We start from the raw sequence: 20,526 nt of genomic DNA, 5'->3' as shown, positions 1-20,526 counted from the left end.
CCCAGCTGAGAACAAACAGACACTTCTCGGCCAATCCAGGCACATCCAAAGTACAGATTAGTCCATATGAGGCCTAGGTGTTGGAGGCACCTTTTCTGTCACCAGCCTCAAGAGCTATGTGTGATTAGACATCTCACAGTCCAGAGGCTGCAATTCATCATCACAACCTGTGCATCAGCCGTGAGATCCCTGACTGCTCCTGCGCTCCTCTCCACCCTCCTGTGTTTGATCCCTTCTCTCTCATCATACTCTGACAGTTCCCATCTTTCTCCCTCAGGACTGCTGTTATTTATTCTGTAGCGGAGCTGTGAGAGGGGGCTGAAGGATCAAGGAGGGAGGGAGCTCTCAGGCTGTGGGACTCGGCAGAGCCAGCAACACAGGGCTCCTTGGCAGCTGACTAAAGCAAGTACAGCACAGTGGTACTGTACAGCCAGAAGAACAGAGGGTCAGGCTGGGCTGTAGGGAGGTGGAGGGAAGCTGTCACACTCTCAGCATGGGATCTGGCAGCTCTGTAAACCAGAGTACATGAAACAGGCTGGTAAACTGTTTCCCCATCCCCAAGCATTGGCCCCCTGTTAGGAGCTACCTCACACGACCTCCACCAGCTTTACACTGCAGCCAGTCTTGCTCCGTGTCTGAAAGCCCCACCTGCTTGTCAGAATGAGAAACACTTCCTCAGTTTGGGGAGCCAGGACAGGGCAACTGAGGGCAAAACCTTCGTTCTCTTCTGTTCCCAGTATCAGGCTGCCTCCAATGGCTGTGCTTGAAATCTTCAGTCGACCCAGGTGTTGCCTTCTGTTTGTCAGCCTGTTTCTGCCTGTAGAAAATAGTGTTGCTGGTAACTTCTGCTGTTCATTGCCTTTGACAGCTGCATGGACTGACTGCAATCTGCCAGATTGTTTTCTACAACAGCCCTTCACACCCACCTTTGGAAAATCCACACACCAACATCCTTCAGGGGCTTAGGCAGGTCTGTTGGATGGTTCCTGGCAAAGGAAAGAAAATCATGGGCACAAATACTACTTCCATGCCCATGCTTTACATTTACAGGTGTATGGGCACCTCAGGCTTTCATAGGAGCACTCAACTGGCTTGTTTCAGAGGGTTGCACATCTCAGGAGGACTCCCTGATGGGAACTGTATTGACTGGGGCAGAGAACACTGTTCCACTGGTTCTGCCCTGAACTTCATTTGTGATCCTTTGTCCCTGTTTACACTAAAAGCATATTAATTTCTACCTTTTCTGCATAGTTTACAAATCTCAATTCAGAGCTCTGGTTGTCCTTTATCCTGTCTCTAACAGTTATTGATGTTTGGGTTAGACCTTTGTTATGGGTCATTCACTAGAGAGCACGTGCATTCCAAACTGACATCTTGCCACTACAGATATCCAAAAAAAATTGCTGTGTTTTACGGTCTTGCTTTTAATGCTGATTGCGTCCATAATAAAGAATGCTTCTGGGGAAAAAAAATTAAAATTCTTGCCTCTGAATTCCTTATTTAAGGATCCCACATTACAGAGAGGCAAATTAAGGACACAGTCTACGCCATTAGAAAGCATCCATTAAATAAAGCTAAAATTGAAGTTAAAATTACATTCTTTTAGTGACTACATTTTATGTGGCAGCATCACTCCTTGGTGAGCTCTCAAAATGGGCTGCCCACTGGAAATCTGAATGATGCCTCAGCTTAATTTTTAAACATCCAATGTTATCTGCCTAACAAACCACATTAATCTGTGAGTTATGTAATTGCTATCACAAAGAAAAAAAGAAAAAAGAAAGAAAGAAGACTCAAGAGGAACACAAGCAGAGTTTATAAAGAACTCCAAGGTTACAATACACTTTATGGAATAAATGATCCATCCATTCAGCCTGGAACAGGGTAATTGCAAGGGACAGCATAAATAAAACATCAGAGAAACATTGTCTATCTACTTCTAGATGCCTCTGCTCTATTGAAGCCATGAATAACCCTAATAAAAAAATACTAATTTCCTCCTTATTCCCCATTCTCTTATTTGATCCTGATTATCCCCTTCTGTGGGACACACAGCCACTCCACAGACAACAGGTGGTCCCTGGATGTGAGAAGGAGAATGGTAACTGGCCTTAGCTTTCCAAGGACATCCAGCTTCACAGCTAGTGCAGTAATCAAGCTCTACCCTCAGGCAGGAAAGCATGGGTCCAAGAAATATTACACAAGACTCTGCAAACAGTTTGAATGGTCTGTTTGTTTGCATGATGTTCTGATTTTGCAGCTTTTCCTTGTCTTTAGTTATTATTTCTGTATTTCTGTGTCCACAATCTGGACACAGAAATACTGGATTTTTTCATCCTGCCTGACTAATACAAAAAGCACAAAACAGCATGGGGGTGGAAATAGGTTTCTGTGGAACCCTATTAAAAAAACTCTCTCTATCCAGAGGAAAATTCTTTTCTAGTGACCTACCAATTAGGCAATGTTAATGTGTTTCATTCCAGTGGTATTGTTTTATCTTTGCAGTGAAATTGCTAAGCGATAGCACATGGAATGTGGGGGGGGGGGGGGGGGAATAACAGCACACTAAACTTCTCCAAGTTCCCTACAGGTTAATAGTTATTCCTTTCTCAAGGATCACAGCAGAGTTCAGATTACGTTAGAATTTTCCTAATTATGTGCAGATTTATAGCATCTCAGCCTCGCAGGTAAATTCATAAAATCTTGAGGGAGATGATGGACTCTTATATTTGCTCAAGTATTCTCACATTTCTTACTGCTGAAGTGGATAATGCCAATGCATATTTCTGCACTACATTATGGAAAAAAGGCTTGAAAAATCTGTGGGTTTTGCCAAAATTGTTGATGAGCTACAGCATGGCAAAAAATTAGAGAACACTGAAATGTGATATGCTTTCATCCAAATTTCAGAGTTTGCTTGGACCTGTATCAGATCTTTTCTTGATAATAGACCCTACAGGCAAAAATGAGACCCCACAGTTTTCTAGGGATGGTATAGGTGAGATGTGGACCCTTGTGTCATTTTTAACTTGAAACTGTCTCTGTGAGATAAGACATTATCTTCTCTGAATAAATCTCTAGGTTGGAGGCTATGGTTTGATGCCTGTCTTTGCCACAAGACAAGTTTTCTATCTCAGAGAATTTACAGGTTTAGTGCTCTCTCTCCCTTCAATGAGAGCCATTCAGCACACCTGTGCTTTGATAAAACTGCTCCTTAATCTTGCCATGCCAGTGTGCCCCCACCAATAAAAAGGGATTGCACCATCTCTTGTTCATCCTGGCTACTGATGCTCAGACAACTGGGAGGGGAGATGTTGTGATGTTCCCAGGTGCTGCATGCCAACAGGAGGGAGGATCAGGTGTGGTTGGGCCGGTGAATACATCCACTGGTGCCTTGGTGTTGGCAACCAGCAGAACCCAGCAAAGACAAGTTACAGAAAGAAAGTTCTGGGATCAGCTCATCCCACTTGTCAGACCTTATTCAGCTGCTGCCCTCAGCAGCTGGAAGCCTCAGTTATCCAGTCAGAACAGGTGGGCATCTGGCTGCTGAAAAGAGTTGAAGTGCTGTAAGGGCATCCCCCATACATGGGTAAATATGCCCCACAAAGTACTGCAGTGTTTGTTGCAAAACCAAGGTGCCACTTTAATCTATTCTTGTGAAGGAAGAGTTTCTTCTCTTGCCAGCTGCCTACAGCTTCTCTGGAACAAAAATTATCCCTCACAACAATTTGTAGACTTGGTTCATGATCTGGGTGAGATTCAGACTTATAAATAATTTCAACCCTTCTAACTATAAAAGGGTAAAAGGTCACTTACCCATCTCACCTACTGGCACTGTTAAAAAAGAGCCACAAGTATTCCTGCCTATTACATGGCATGTTTCCTTTTGACCTTCATAGACATTACACATTGTTTTATTTGTTTTTTTCTAATTCTCATCCTAGGACTTCTAATCATATTTACCATCAATATTTTAAACTCTGCTTCAGTCTTCTTGGACTGAAGTAGTTTTGCAACTACATTTATTGTCTTTAAACAGGCTTTCAAAATTTAACACTTGCTCAGAGTTAGGTAAGATAAATGCCATTTCACATGCCTTCACAAAGATAAAAATTCTTGGCAATCATCTATTTTATTTGTTGATTCGGCTGAAGCAGATAGCACTACAAAAATACTGAAAAGGAACATTTTAACTTTAACACTTGTAGGGTGGATAGAAGCCAGACTGTGAAATAATACTCGTCTTTATTTTTTAGTAATCTAGGCTTTGGTGAAGAAAAGGTCATTATAGGCTGGGTATGGGGTTACTGCTGAAGTCAATTTAAATTACTCACTGTCAAAAGTAGCTAGTATTCTTGTAGAAATGTTATTTGTTGCAGAGAAGAAAACAGGAGTTTATAATCATGCAGACAAAGCAGACTGATGCCTACCATCTGGACACAGGGCTCTAATAAACAGAACCTCCAGGTGCAGTTGCCATTTCTGATACACATTTCTGAGTCTGCTATTAGAGGGAACCCGTGATGCTTCACTGCTGCCAATTGCCCATCCTTTAATGATAGCTCTGAGTTCACTACATTGGGCCCATTTCATTAGACACAAACTTGTAAGTCTCATGGCCTAGAGGTGCTTTATTACTGCTGGTCAGCATGGGTTTTTTTCCACATGAAACTCTAGTTTTATTTAGATTCCATGCCCAGCAGAGACTTGAGGTTCTTAGGAAAAGAACCCACCTGTGAGTGGGCATACTTTGTGCGCATCATGCTTTGGTTTTTATTAGCATCCCTTTTTGACCCTCACTGGGACTTGATAGAACAATGTTTTGGAGCAGGAATTGCAGACCAGCTTGCTAGCAAGGCAGTGGTACCCCTGCTAATGTTCATTATTTGGCCCCTGCAACCCTCGTATTGTTTACATTAACAGGGAAATCAAGAGGATATTAAACTGAATTTGTATTGACTGTCCAGTAACCCTCTAGATGCTTTTCTTCATAGATAATAATACATTATTTAAGCCACAGGCTGCCAGCAACTACTGCTCAAATACTGAGGTAACTCACATTAAGAACTCCCACACAGAAACCTGATTTGCTGTTTTGTGTTTATGTACCAGGTCTCAGTTGGTGTGAGAGCTCTCAAGCATCAGTAAGAAACATGAACACAGGGAACAGGATGATAAAAATATCATGACACGCTCAAAAATCTAAAACTGTGGTCTGACAGTGACTTCATCCTTGTCCCAGTCTCTGTTTGTTGTGATGGATAGGTATGTGCTTGTGCACATGTGCACAGGAGAGAGAGCATGTGAGCCAAGAAACACAAGAATATACATGTTTTGTTTAAAACCAGGCTACAAACAGCAGGTAGGAAGCCATAAGGCAGTGGTACAGCAATCTGTCTTTTCAGCGGGGACTTTTCACAGACACACACGCGAGTTATGTAAAAAACAACAGCCTTGAATTCCAGCTGTTATTGGTGTAAGAAAATGTGCAAATGAAACAAATCAAATCCTGACCTGCTCAGCAGCACAAGCCTTCCTGCTTTTCTGAGAAAGCTTTAAGGAAGGCTCCTGGTGTTGGTTAAAACAGCCATGTAATATTTAAATACTATTATCTGTAAATTTTCCAGGTTGATAACTGGCTGATGTCATCACAGAGTTCTTGAAAAAGCACAAGAGTGCAGCTCCTCTAAGGACACTTTTTGATTGCTCAGTTATTTACTTTGTGTTTGTGAGCATTTAAAAATGGAATGCAGATTTTGAATAGATATTGAACTCTAGATTAAGTGCCTTTGCTGAAGAGATATGGTGGATGAACTTTCCTTTCCTGAAATTTCTATGTGTTTACTGAAGATTTAGAGGTTCGCTGCTTTCTTATTTTGTTTTATCAAGCTCTCCTATGAATTTTAATTGTAAAGGCTGGGTAAGATTTTGAGATCTGATTCACATATTTGCCTGTCATAAATGATTGCTAACATGGAGGACTGTGCTTACTTACCTACTGTGTTTTTTCTTGGAAAAATGTTCACCTTAATCTGAAAAACTACCAACAGTCTGATAATGTTTTCTGTCCCTAAGCACATGTGAGCCTTCTGTAATAAAATTTTTATTGAGGAACTGAGATGTCTTGTCAGGTGGAGTCTGAAGCAACCCAGTCACAGATGACCAGAGAGTACACAGGTATCAGATTTAAAATTCATAACCAGAAACCAGCTTTTTGACCAGAAACCAGCTTTTTTAGTTATGGTGGAGAGGAGGGTTGCTATGCAGAAAGTAATCTCCATTACAACTTGGACAGTTCCTGTGAGGAAAAAAAAAAAAAAAAAAAAAAAAAAAAAAAAAAAAAAAAAAAAAAAAAAAGAAATATTTGATTCCATAACCAGGAAAGTACAGACATAGATGCACCCATTTATTCCCAGGAAAGAGGCTTGAAGACACTTCTGGTGTTGCCTTGCATGACAGCTCTTAATTATGGTACCTTAATTGCTGTAATTCAAGTAAGGAATTGATCATCCAAAGCCACTTCCAGCAAGCCAAACTGCTAAATTTCCTTTAGTTTCATGTTTTACATAAGTGCCAATGATAGGAATAGTAGAATTCCCTCTTCAACCTGTGCCCTTCTTCAGCACGGTGCTGAAGAGCAACATTTTACTACTAGAAAGTATCTTCTACTCTATTCTGTACTTTAGGAGAAATCCTAACGCAGATTTCATGGGAAAACATAGGCAAAGGTAGGCTTATTGTGGGCATGGACAAGTAATGGACAAGGATTCAAAAAAATTACCTAAGGATGTTCTTGAGAAATTATGAATATTTCCAGGAAATCCATATTTGGGGTCAAATAATGAGATTTGAAAACATTTCTACCCATGTCTGTGGTATGGGTTGATGGCAAGTTTTATGTGTGTTTTAGTATCGAACACATTTCATGGGATAAGAAATCCCATAAACATGGCATTTACTGTTAACCATTGTCTTGAAGAGCTCTGGGAGACAAATATACTTGTACACTATGGCACCTGAATAATATCATGAAGGAAGCTTCAAAGGGAATATAAAACATTAAAGAAGTTTATTTTTCTTTTCTTCTGAACAGACTCAAAATTTATCACTGCAGAACTTGGTGTTCCCTTCCAGGCTAGTGCTGCTTCCACTTGCACAAAAGCAAGACAAACAAAAAGAACGGCTGAGAAGACCACAGATGTGTGACTGAGAATTGAGTACACATTTCAAGTGCTCTGATTTGGAGAAAACTGTTAGATGAGCACAAAGAGATAAAGTTCAGGTCATGCTGACATTAAATATCTGAATGGGGCAGAAAAAGCCTTATTACCAAAGTCTGAAAAAAGACATTAAATCAAGAAAAAAAAAGGCAGTCAAATAATATAAAGCTGAGTAATGAAGTATATCACAAAAAGTTGATATACTGTCTATTCTTTCCAACTTACAATCCAATTTGATAAATGATAATTCATCAAATTAAATTATTTAAAATATCTAAAATCATCACTGGAGAGGATAATATGTGATGGGATGTAAGATGGAAAAACAGTCACCACCCATCATCTGAGCTTTTATTTTGTGTCCCAGATGATCAGTAAAGCATTATCTTACATTACATGTGGATAACTAAATAAGTCAGTGAACAGGCTGATAAATTTGACAAGCTGGGAAAAATTTGTTAAGCTGTCTGAATAGGTGTAAATCCAAACAGAGCTCAACACCAATGGAACAAGGCTGCAGTTTTAACTGGCTTAGATCCCTGCACCTGTGTTTCTATGCTTGAGCCACCACAACAATGATTCCTCTTAAACGTGAGTATCTTTGGCAGCTCTCATGAAAAGTTTTGCTAACAAAGCTGTTTTTGAAGAAGTTAATGGAAAGGAAAAATGATTCCCTATAAAGATTTGTATATGGATCATTTACTCCCATTATTGCAATAAGCAATGGCATTGTCATGATACCAAACCAAAATGTTTACTATTGCTAAAAATCTCCAAGCTCTATATCAATTATTTTATCTTAGATGCATCACTATTATAAACAATTTTTCCATTGTACAGATTATTTCATAGGGCCATGACAAAAGAAAGCACTTTTGAGCAAAAGAATATAAAAGCAATTTCTTCTGCAGCTTTCCTATCATCAAAGTTTTATTTAAAAATTGGGGACTTTAAATTTCCTATCTATTTGAAATTTTACATTTCTTTCACTTTCAATCAATGTCTACTGCTGTAGTTAACAAAAGTGAGAATTCATTCAAAAGTGAGAATTCATTCAACAGTTAGAATTAATTCAAAATTGTATTTCCATTAGGAAATATAGTTGCTGAATCTTGGAATATATTACACAATCACACAGAAACACAGACTAAGCTGAGATTGAAGGGCTTCATAAGGATTCTCAAAGTCTAAATCCTGGCCCTGTGCAGGACACCCCAGGAGTCACACCATATCCCTGCGAGTGTTGTCCAAAAGCTTCTTCAACTCTATATGACCACTTCCCTAGGAAATCTTTTCCAGTGCTCAACCTCTGGGTGAAAAACTTTTTCCTGCTATCCAGCCTAAACCTCCCTTGACACAACTTCAGACCTGTTCTTGGATCCTGGTTACCACAGGGAAGAGATCAGCGTCTGCCCCTCCTCTTCCCCTCATGAGGGCGTTGTGACTGCAATGAGGTCTCTCCTCAGCCTCCTCCACACTGAACAGACAAAGTGCCCTCAGCCACACCTCATTCAACTTCCCCTCAAAGCCCTTCACCATCTTTGTTGCCCTCCTTTGGATGCTCTCTAGTAGTTTAATATCTTTCTTATATTGTGGTGAACAAAACTACTTTGTTATTGTTAAGTATGTTCATGATTTTTTCAAATCCAAGTCTACTGTTGCATGAGGTTTGTGGATGACTACTTGGGAAAAAAATAACAAACCCCAAGTGAAAATAACACCTTCCTTCTGCATTCTCAGCCTCTAGGACTGGATTATTGAATGCTGAAAGTTACACTGAATCTTTTTTTGAAAATTACCATCTCTGCTCAGATGATCATTTCAGTTGAGGAATTGCTATATTACCTTCAGTTTAAAACCAATTGCAGACAGACAGACTTGTTTTCACCATAGCAGTTTTCACACAGTGCTTGATGTCAGTTTTTCTGTAAAAATTTTTAGCAAAACTTAATACTGGCATAAAATCTCTTCTTCAAATTGATAAATACTCAGCAAGGTAGAAGCTGAGATCAATTTCCCAGAAGCAGAGAAGGCAAGGGGAAAAGTATGTGATAAAGTATCCAACCTGGATCCAAAAAGCCAACAGGAAACAAAAGGTTTATCAGTTCCCAGTACACATCTCACTGTGCTTGAACTTGCACCAAGAAGTCTAAGAGCATGCCATCTCTGTGGTGCATTTTCCTTTCTTTAATAAATGGGGGAAACTAAAGGGGTAGACACTCTAGCTGGCTGTGGGTGCACAGCCTGTGAGACTAGCCTGGAGCTAGTCCAAAATCCACAAGTTCAACACAAGCTCTACAGACCTGCTCCTCTTGCCTTATCCTTCCTGCCAACAAGAAGGATATTTAGTATTGCCAAAATGCCACCTGTATAGCAGTGCTCCCTGCTTGTGAGAGTATTTCTACCCCCTCTGGTTAACCTGATGTTGACAGTGTTACCCGTGCCACCATTGTCAACAGGCAACTTTGCACAAATACCTGTTGCAATCAGACTGCCTTTTCTTGAGCTACTAGTTGGCTTGATTACCCGGGAGCTTACAGTCTGGATAGCCTCACCCTTTGCAGTTTCCAAAAAGCCCCTGTGTTCCTTTGAGTTTATTGACAAGTTTTGCCAAGCCTCCAGTCACATTCTTCTATGTTTTTGGTTTCACTTCTGCCTATCCTTGCTTCTGCTGGGGCTGAAATTGTTGCCAAACCTCCCAGGTTTGCGTACTTCCCTCTTTGTACCATCCCAGTTAGAGAATGTTGTCGCATGGCAACACAATGCAAAGCATTCATTTAGTGACACAGAACAGTCCAGCTAAAGGCTATTTCAGCCACAAACGGGTTCATTTCTGTGGAGAAGAGTAGATAGAAAAAAGGGAAAATGTCCACAGATCCCACAATCCTTCTTTATTTGGAAGAATGGCTTTTAAATGAAGTCAAGCAGTATCTTGTTTTATCATTCATTTATTTAGCAAAGAAAGGAATGAATTCAAATACCCCACACAATGAACACATATTATTCCCTGATATCAAGATGCAGATTTGCTTGTGAACAATTTTAAATGGATCTGGTTTTTTTTACTATTGAAGTCATCTTGTACTGTGCATGGATTTGCGCAGAAGCAATACATTTTGGGCTCAATTCTGTAAACACATTAAAATAAGTAACTTGTTACATATATACCATTGATCTTGGTGTGGTTACTTATGTGATGAGTAAAATTATATCCAAGAGCCTAGCTTATGCCAACCTAGGCATGGAAATTACACTGCAAATTAGAAGCATCTCTCTCTAGGCTCACTGCAGTGTTGGTGGAGAGACACAAGCCCTCATCAGGATGTACTCTGCCCATCTAAGTATGTTTTCCTAGATGAGACACAGACAATGCTGGTGGCAGCTACAGTTAAAATTGGCCAGAGGCTTCAAGCAGAGCAAGATAAGCTTGGACCAAACTGTTTACAGAATTGATCTCATACAGCAAAGCCATTATGCATACAGTCAGCATTAGGAATGTGCTCATGTTGCGCCGATTTTATTAAAACTGGTCCCACATTTAAAGAAGTGAATATATTTATTCTATAATTATGAACAAAAAAATACTGAAGCATTTAATCCTATTAACATTTTACTTACATCTGGGACCTCTTACATTCTTTTCTGGTTTGAACAGCCATATGGTCTGATGCTCTGAGAAATTTCTTCACTAACATAAGTGCTTCAGTAGCTCCTGATTTGTATGCTGGACTGGTATTTTCCCAGAGTCTGGCGTGGATCTCAGGTAGAGCTAACTAAATGCACAGTACCCCACACCAATGTGAGACTTTAATCAGTACTGCTTAATAGCCTGGAAATCAAAGCCATTTAAGCCCCATTCTTTCTTCCCCTCTCTCATAAAATTTCTAATCCTAGTAAAAAATCTCTTGATTAGTTTTAGCCAAACCACACTGCTTCAACATCAGGTGACTGCAAACAGCTGGAAGAGCTTCTACATAGAGTAACTTAAAAAGGCCATAAAGATCATCAAACTCAAATCAACATCCAAGATATATCTGCAAGCATGGGAGTCAGTTTTCTAAACAACTGAGGAACATATGCTATGATTCAGAAAAATAAAAAATAAGCACAAAATGTGTACTCAGGCATAGCAGTACTTTGAGTTGGCCAATGAGTGTCTGTACTGTGCAGGATGGGACTGGCAGCCTTGCTTCCTTCTCCCTCCATGCAGCAGGGCTACATGGAAACAACTTTGAGAATTCTCATTTATCTGCCAAACTGTTTGCATTCAGACAGAGAAGCATTTTTAAATTTATGCAATCAGTGTAAGCATGGTTAGTAATAGTAACTAATGGCTTCAGAGGTAATATAATTATTTATCCAAAATAGATCACTTTATCCAAGTAAACAGATGGAAGATACTTAAGCATGGCATTTGATGAGCAAGAGACTAGATTTTCACTTTCAAAGGAAAAAAACCAATGATTTCAGAACCATATTTTATCCTTGAGAAAATTTGAGAGCTCTATTGGCTTAAACAAGGTTTGCACGAAATGCCCACTAGTTTTTTTTTTTGACAGAAAAATAAGAGCTTTCAAGAAGAAATAGACATCTTTTAATAGGGGACTTGGCAGTGCTAGGTTAATTGTTGGACTTGATCTTGGACATCTTCCAACCTAAACAATTCTATGAAATCTGCTTTTTCAGCTTTGTAGCCTATTTTAGAAAAAATGCTAAATAAAGTCAGTTGAAAATTAATGGAGACTGCACTTTGCTTTGCTCCATGTACTAGAAAAAGCTGTACTAAACACAGAATTCAGAAGGTGAAAAAACTGATAAAGGCAGTGCATTTGGGGTCCTTTAAAATTACCTAAGACACAAATATCTAAAGGCTTTAAAACTTGTTGTCTCACAACCTAGCTTGACAAGGAGATCTTGCCATCTAGTTTTTCTCATTTAAGTGCTGTGAAGTTTCCACGTTTACCCTGCTGCTTCAGATAGAATTTTGAATATATTTCTATTTGTGATATAGAACAACTAAATTTAGGAAGCTAAATCATGAAGAAAAATAATTACTTTCCTGACATGTTGGCATAGGAGCTGCTCAAAGATCTGGAACACCTGAAATACCCCTTTAGGAGAGGGAAGTGTGAGCAGACTGAGCATCTGCTAAATGGACTTCTATCTATGATCATGCAGACTTAACCAAGGGTATTATTGACACCTATATAACACATATCTAACATATGTATTTATCCACAAAAAGAATGAAAAATAGATCTCTATAAAGTTAGGCACGCCTCAAACTACTCAGGAGTTCGGAAAAAGAAGATAATTTCAGTAATTTTAATTAAAAAAGGTAAAATAAAAATACATAGTTCAAATCTTTTAAAGGTATTGGTCTCAAAACTAATAGTCTAAATATAAAATCCAGAAGTTAGACTAATGTGCTCTTAATACAGGGGCAGAAAGGAACAATGTTGCTCATATGTGTGTATGTACATGTGCTGCTTTTTCTTGACAGTAGCAACAATATAGGTTTTATTTTATCTTATTTAAATATAAAATTTATCTTTTAGCATGAACACAGTAATTCAAATACCATATTGGTTATGACTTGGAGAGTTTTTCTTCCCTCTATTTCTTGCAAAGAAAATTTTCTCTTACTCACAGCAATCAATTTATTCCTGGAAAACCAAATCTAATGTACAGTAAAAAATCACAAATTATAGAGACCCAGCATTATTATACTTTCTGGAGATGAGGTGGTGTGAAGGCGAGGTGCTTTCATTTAGCTGAGTTAGTAACAGGGAGAACTATTCAGCTGGAAAAAAAAATAGGTGGCTGATCTTAATTACTTTCATAGATGGTAAATGTGTGTTCATTTTACTGCATAGCATTTTAAAGACCATTTTGAATTTTTTCATTTTTCTGTAGAACAGATTGGAAGCATAGTGCTACATTCAGATCTATCCCCATTCCAAAGTACAGTTCACTGCCATGAGTAGATACAGTATTTACCATTGCTAGGGAAGTGTTTATTGGTATTTTTATTTTTTTTTTCATATATAGTGGCGAATCATTATAATATATACATGTTTTTCTCTATTTGTCTATCATACCATAACCTAACTAGCAAGGGCTCTAAACAGAATGGTAGCATTTCCACTCTGCTTCTCCTTGCATACCTCCCTAGTATTCTAGCACGATGGTCTTTGCTTTTAGCAAAAAAATGAAAGCCCAGTCCTTTAATCCTTAATATTCACTTAATTTCTTCTCACTAGCTTCTGAGAATAGCAAATGCTTCCTTGCTACTATAAACTCTGTAAAATCTGACTCAAATCCCTGCAATTTTCTTTTTAGTTATACATATAAAATTTCAGATACAAAAATAAAAATGTCATGAATGTGGGTGAAAAGAGACAAGACAAAGAAAAATGGTACAAAACTTTGTGTTTTCTCATCTACCACTACAAAAGGAATTAAAACTGATAACTTAAAACTTAAATATGTACATCAATGAAATCGAACAAGATCATCACTTGAAACACCATAAGAATGTTCCTCTAGGGGCTGACTGATGCAGGTCAGACATGGCAGCAAGATGAGACAGCCCCTTGCAAATGTATTTATATTCTCTGAGCCAGCTTTGTTTGTTGGATACGTGCATATAAAGTAAAAGCTGGAAAGAAAAAAGCAGACCTATGATTATGCCTACACGCCCCCAAGAGCTAGAGATGGCACACAATACACAGTGCAGTTGTACTGCCCCGTGGCCAGCCTGGTGGCCACAGCCATCAGAGACAAGGGTGTCCCATGGGCACGCACCAGGGAGAGGAAGCCCGTGGAATGCCACAACAGATCCACATGCTGCAGCAAGGCCGGCTCGTTAAAGACACAGAGAAAAACCTCCCAGTGTGCCTCTCCCACCTGCCCTCCTCCCTCGGGCTCCCTTGGGACATGCCCCTTCTGCACCCTCGCAAAAATTAAACTGAGCAAGGTGAAGGCGTTGTGTGACTGGGCTCGGCTTGCAGCTGCAAAGCACTGACCCCGGAGGTGTCGGGTTAATTACAAGATTGTGTCCCTCGGTACAGCCTTAGTACCTCTCTGCACTCTGAGCAGCTGAACAGCAGCCTGAGTGATTTACAGACCAGGAAGATCAGCCTACAGAGCCCAGAGCTGATGCAGAGGATCACTAAACCACCACATTTCTTCTTGTCATCCCCAGCACCTTGTGAGCTCTTTTTGGCAGTGTGAGCTTCAGGAGACTGCACAGAGGGCTAACAGCAAAGCTCCCTTTTTAAACCCCAAGGAAATAAAAGACAATGCCTAGAAAGAAAATTAGATTTGCACTCCTGGCCCAGATTTAAGGGGTAACATTATAATTTCTTTTTAAGACTCCGGAATGACTTAGTCACTTGTTAGAGAAATATGAGTGGAAATTTATGAAACTGAGCGAAGCAATGCAAGCCTCATGAGTGGTCCAGCAACACTGTGAGGCTACAGCTGCCCCTGACACTGAAGGCCAACCTTGCATTCTGCAAAGAAAACATCATGTCACAAACAGGCGGCTTGGGCTTTTGGCAGCAATGGGATTTGATGGCTTGGATCGTGCTTGAAATGTCTCTGAACTTCATCTCTGAAGCCTCAATCACATGAGCACTTGAGTAGCACAGGCCTTGGGACTGGGGAGTTACAGGAGGCCAGAAAATACACAAGCCCATTAGTATTCATCATAATTATTGAAATCTGTAAAATAGGTATTAGAATAAGTCTTTGCAGTAAGATGTGGATTGAAGTATTTGTTTCTCTCCTCTAGAATCAGGTTGTTTTTGTTGAATGCCTGAGAAGAAAAAGAGAAAAAAAGAAATCAGAAAATGAAAAGGACACAGGAAAGATAACCGCTAAGTGCTCTTTCATCAAGGCAGTTTTTGTGGCACATACCTGTGTATAGTAAGCCAGTCAGAAATGCATTGAGAAATACCTGTATATCTACAGAAACTTGGATTTGCAAGAAGTATCTTCTTATGTAATAACATTCCTACAGAAAGTAATTCTACTTCATAAAGCCAGACATTTTCCCCTATAATATTACAGAACTAATTTTATGATTCTGTGAATATCTTTAATCATATATATGCAGTCCTTCCTATTAGGATGAGTCACTATCTTTTTACTGAATAAGTATTATTTTCTCTTTACTGTCTTAATTCCCTGATTTTCAAGTGTCAGAAATGTCTGAAGGCCTTAAAGCATAAAACCTGTTTTTTAAAAAAGTAATATGGGTATTTAGAATACTAATTTTCAAAGGAATGGCTTTTTTTGTTTCTGTAGCTATCTAGAGAGATGATGTGGAATATCAAAAAGCTTTAAATTAAGTTCATATTCCACTGCTGACTAGAAGATCCAGACTTTTCTTGCTGTTTTTAATAATTTTCATTAAAATGACTTTAATTAGAAAGAAAAATGCAGAAATTAAGAACTGGATTATCCAAGTAGGATTTAAGAAAAATCCTCATTTGCAAAAAAGCTTTGCAGATGCATGAATAAACTTTGTAATCTGCAGATACTGAACTAGGTATTTTCAAAATGCACATCCGTCCTTAATTTAATGGATCTGAAAAGCAGAGTTATTTTAAAAGGTCACAAAAAGAGAAGAGCAATTTGGGAATAATGATGAAATAGTATGGATATCATTATAGACTCTCAGTCCACCTGTACTGCTTTTTCACAGAGTAGTTTGGCTATAAACAGTAGCTGGGGGTCTGACCCAGAATATATTCACCAGGTACATCTCCCATACAGAGACATAGTGCAGGAAGATGAACAGTGCCCTTGAAACTGGATCATCAGAGCCAAAGGAATTTCTTCAGTGGATGCCATGGGAAATGGCTCTATTTACTTCTTGAACAAGCCACTAGGGAACACAATTAGGAAAAAAACCCTACAAAACAACTTGAGTGATTTGCTTTTTTCCCAGCAAAACCTGCTGTATAAATTATACACAGATGCAAAATCCAACTTCCTGGCTAACAGGGATTGACAAGTGAAAGGATCTGCAATTACAATACCTCAAGTGAAATCTGCTTTTGTCATTAACAATCAGCACAAGCTGAGCTGAAATGCCACTGTGGAAAAGCAGCAAGGAGAAATGTCGTCTAGGTGCACTGAGTAGCTCCCAGCTCTCTGCTCACCTTGATGGCCTCCACAGAGTCGTATTTGTCCAGTTTGTTGATGTGGTTGGTGATGCTGGTGTTGAGCGGAGCGGGTGACACCGGGTGGATGACGGTGGCGTCGTGGGACTGCTGCTGGTACCGCTGGCAGTAGGTGTAAACAAGCAGGGTGAGAAGGCACCCGAGGATTGAGCTGCTCAATCCTACTGCGATCATGTGGAACATGTTGAACTCTGCGGAGCGGAGAGAAGAAGGCAGTCTTAATTTTGAGGCAGCAGCAGTAAAAGCTTCAGCTCGGGGAAAAATGTAGACAAGTGTTTGATTCAAATAAGGATAAGGGAATTTTCATGTGTTTCCCTGAAACATCTCAATTGTGATAGTTTATTCCTACAGTAACAAATTCATTTTACCTCCCTGAAGGGACCATTATAAGAATCTTAGATACCCATACATCTCTTAAAGTAGAGATCATTGAAAGATGCTTAAATAAGTTCAGTACACAAATAAAAGAAAAATTAATTGCATTCCATATGTTTGAATAGTTCATCAGGGTTTTTTTTCAGACTGTGTAACAGAGCCTTGTTATGTGTAAATTATGTATATAGTATACATAAATAGTTTTTTTCTTTCAGTGAACTACAGTATCACTTCCTCTGCTGTTATTACAGTTTTTTCTCTTATACACAGTGACTCGTGGCAGAACTGAAAAAATCCTGATATCACTGAACTCCATTCCTGCGTTCCATAAATGTTTTCCATATCCCTTTTACTGGATGCATATCCCAGAAGCAGCAGCAGATGTTTTTTCCATCTCTGCTTTAATTCTTGCTGGTTATCATTCCTTTTGTATCTTGGCCAGTTTGTTTCCTTCTCCAGCTCTTGGAACTTTATTTAAGAGGGAGTAAAGAAGAAATGGTAGCACTCTAGGGGGAAATGGGAAGTGGCGAGAGATAGACTCCTTGAATCTCAATACACCTTTAAGCAGGGCAGCCAGAGAGTGCAAAGTCAACACCTCAGAGCCCAGCACACTCCTGTCTGCTCTGTTCTTCACAGGCACAATGGCATCAGACCATGGGAAACCCTCTCCACCACGCAAGGATTAAAACTGAGAGGAAGCCCATTGCTGCATGAAACTGTAGGAGGGAACTTAAAGCACAATCATCCCCTGATGTTACTGAACAGAGAAACTAGATCAGATATGGAACCAGAAGGATTAGCTCAAAATAAACAAACTGGACTGCTTTCCATTGTTATTTTGAACAGGAGCTGTGCTTTTTCATTTACTTTAGGGGAGAAATACCACTGAGAAGCTCATATTGGAAATTTCATCTTAGCATGACTGAAAATTTGTTTGTTGTTGCCTAAATGTACAAATTAAGAATTTAAAACTGATTTACTGGTGCTAGTCTTTAAAACATCTCTTAGATATTTTTCACTGTGATACAGAAAAATGGGCCAGCACACGGGTCTCATTTTTTGTAAAATCTAAGGTTTACAAAACCTTTACATGCCTACTGGGTACCTAGAAACACAAACTAATATTTAGGTTACTCAGTTGACTGTGTCAATATATCAATCTATCAGTAAAATATCCTTCTACACCTTTATGAGGGCTTCCCAGTGCTGTAGAACTTGGCAAAATGTTTTCAGAGTACAACTGCTAATTAGCAAAAAAAATCAAATTATATTATCTTGGCTCCTGTAACAAGTTACCATATCTACAAGTACCCTTTCATAACCTTTGCTTTTTCATTGTCCTTTATTAGGTTAAAAATGCAGCTTATCTGTGCATGGAAGAATACTAGGACTGGCCAGAGCTATTACCATGATGCCACAGACTAAGCGTGATAGCTAAGAAAAAAGAGTTCATTTTCCTTCTTCTTTCTTCTTCTTCTTCTTATTGTTTTGTGGTTTTAAAAGTTTTTCCTTTCGAGATCTATTTTTCTAGCATAACGACTCTCTAGAATGGAACCTTTTATTTACTTTTCAGTTTTGTCTCTGAAAATGAAGCTGAAAATGAGTCCCAGATAGAGTCTGGGCTATTAAATTTGTTAGCAGGCTGTTTTTCTGTTGGTTTTTTTGGAGTCTAAAAGAGGTTTGTGCACTTGTTATCCTGAAAAAGGCGGAGCAACAAATTTACACATTTCAACCTTCTGATAACTAGATTATTATAGATATTTCCTTTTGAGTACAAGGGTGACTGCTACACTGGCAAAGAAGAAAATAAAAACATCCAATAATGCATGTTCTACTCTCAAAGGTCACCAATGACAGATGGATATTTAATGAGAAATCCTGTAGTAACTACATTTTTCTGTACAAGTAACTATTTTTTTCTGTACAAGTGTAAATAATGAGAATGCAGCATTTAGAAGGTAGAATATTACTAATAAGAGAGTGCAAAAGGTGAAACAAAATCAAAAAATGGAGACTCAACATTTCAGCATTTAACAGACATCTTGAGCTGCAAAGCTTACCGCCACATCGTTTCTCTTCTATGCTGCTGGATCGTGCCACAGATATTTCTAGAAAAACAAATAAACCACTTAGGCCAAGGAGAAAAAAATATTACAGAGAACTTCTAGTTAGATTAACACAGAAAGAATTTAAAAATTCGTTCTATTACATTCACTTCAATTAAAGGTAAAAAATATTTTTACTATGTGTTAGAATTAATAGAAAGGACCTATGACATCTTCAGGCTCCTTAGTTTCCCAAGCAAAAGCAACAACTTATTTTTAATTCTTGCTCAAAACATCCCTGGAATAAAAAGGATGAAATGTACATGGAAACATTCTTGTGGAGTTCAGGCTTGTGGAGAAAGAGTTGATTTACTGAAGTAAAATTAACTACAGTTTAATTACCTTACCTTCAAATGTGCTCATTACTTCCAGAAGTCACTTCTAGCACTAATGTGAAAAGTGGGAATTTATACATCTTCAAAAAAGACAACTGCTAATTTTGTAGGTCTCAATAGTAAACTAATTAAATGCAATTCCAGCCTGTATCCTTACCATTTTTACTTTGAAAATACAGGATAAAATCTGAAGGCAAACAAGCTTTTCCTCTCCTTAATTCCAGACCATGGTTTCCATGAAGGGAAGTTCTGCCTTACAAATCAGTCTTTTGAACCTCTCTGAAAGGGTCAAGGATAATTTGTATACAAGTGAGGTAGCTGACACCAGATTTCAAAAAAGGAGAATTTTAAGTTTTTTGATAGTGTCTTTCCAAGAAAAAAATGAAGTGAAGTAAAAGATACAGAAATGGGCTAGTGCTATGTGCCCAGTTCTTACAACAGAGGAAGGTTGCCACTTCTGCAGGGATTGGTCTTTTCAGCCAAGAGCTAGGGAGGAAACCTCTCAGTTAGAAGACCTGGATGAAAAAAGTGAGCCAAGTGAGCCGGAGAAAGCAAGCTTGATTCACTAAGGTGGGAGTAATGGCATGACCTTATCTGCTGTGTTACTGGTAATGTGAGGAGGGGCAGCAAACCAGAAGGGCAAGAGAAATGGTGCCTTGTTTCAGATTCTGTTTCAGAAAATGCCTTCCTTCCAAAACAAGATGTAGAGCTGATATTGGATTAAGCTGCAGATTCACAGAATGAGGATATTAATAGAGCTTCAAAAGTCTTAGAAAAGGGAAAATACAATGTGGGCATTTTTGCTTTCATACTGACATTTTTCACATTGGTTTTAGAGGAAAATACAATTTGGGAGTTAAAGCATTATGCACCATCCATAAAAACAGAGTTTAACTTTGCTGATGTCTTTGTTACATTGCACTATAGTTTACTGCACAGTCACTCAAAGAAAAGGATGCAGCACTGAATAAACACAGATACATTTCAAATGATACATTAAAATGTAAATTTTTCTGTCTGTGAAAAGAACCCTAGCTATTTTTAATGTACATAGGGAGAAAGTCAACTGTTAACAGCAGTGCATTGTGGCCATCCATACTGTTGTGTGGATTTAAATGACTCCTGCGATTTAAAAACAAAAGTACAGTCATGAGTTTCAACTAATACTATAGAATAATACATAATGTGACTATTCATTAGGTACTTAGCAGTCATGGGAGATAAGACTGGAGCCAAAGCTAATAGTATTTACCTTTCTGAGCAGTTATCCAGGTAAGGGACTGTCTGAAATGATTTC

The 20,526-nt window shown here is 38.8% G+C and overlaps 1 protein-coding gene across 5 annotated transcripts in view; it reads right to left on the bottom strand.

Annotated features, from left to right (window-relative positions):
• Positions 1-10,132: 10,132 nt before the first annotated feature.
• Positions 10,133-20,526, bottom strand: part of SEMA5A (semaphorin 5A) — a 372,788-nt gene continuing 362,394 nt past the window's right edge. For all 5 annotated transcript variants that reach the window (XM_058824781.1, XM_058824771.1, XM_058824791.1 and 2 more), the window contains 3 exons: positions 18,850-18,897; positions 16,394-16,605; positions 10,133-15,042 (listed from right to left, as the gene is read on the bottom strand). In XM_058824781.1, coding sequence (XP_058680764.1) covers positions 14,923-15,042; positions 16,394-16,605; positions 18,850-18,897 — 380 coding nt within the window. In that variant the 3' untranslated portion in view covers positions 10,133-14,922. The remainder of the gene's footprint in view (positions 15,043-16,393; positions 16,606-18,849; positions 18,898-20,526) is intronic.

The sequence above is a fragment of the Ammospiza caudacuta genome, chromosome 1, assembly GCF_027887145.1.
Source record: "Ammospiza caudacuta isolate bAmmCau1 chromosome 1, bAmmCau1.pri, whole genome shotgun sequence".
NCBI classification, from domain to species: domain Eukaryota; kingdom Metazoa; phylum Chordata; class Aves; order Passeriformes; family Passerellidae; genus Ammospiza; species Ammospiza caudacuta.
The sequence above is the reverse complement of the archived record's forward strand: the minus strand, read 5'-3'. Positions and strand labels throughout refer to the sequence as shown.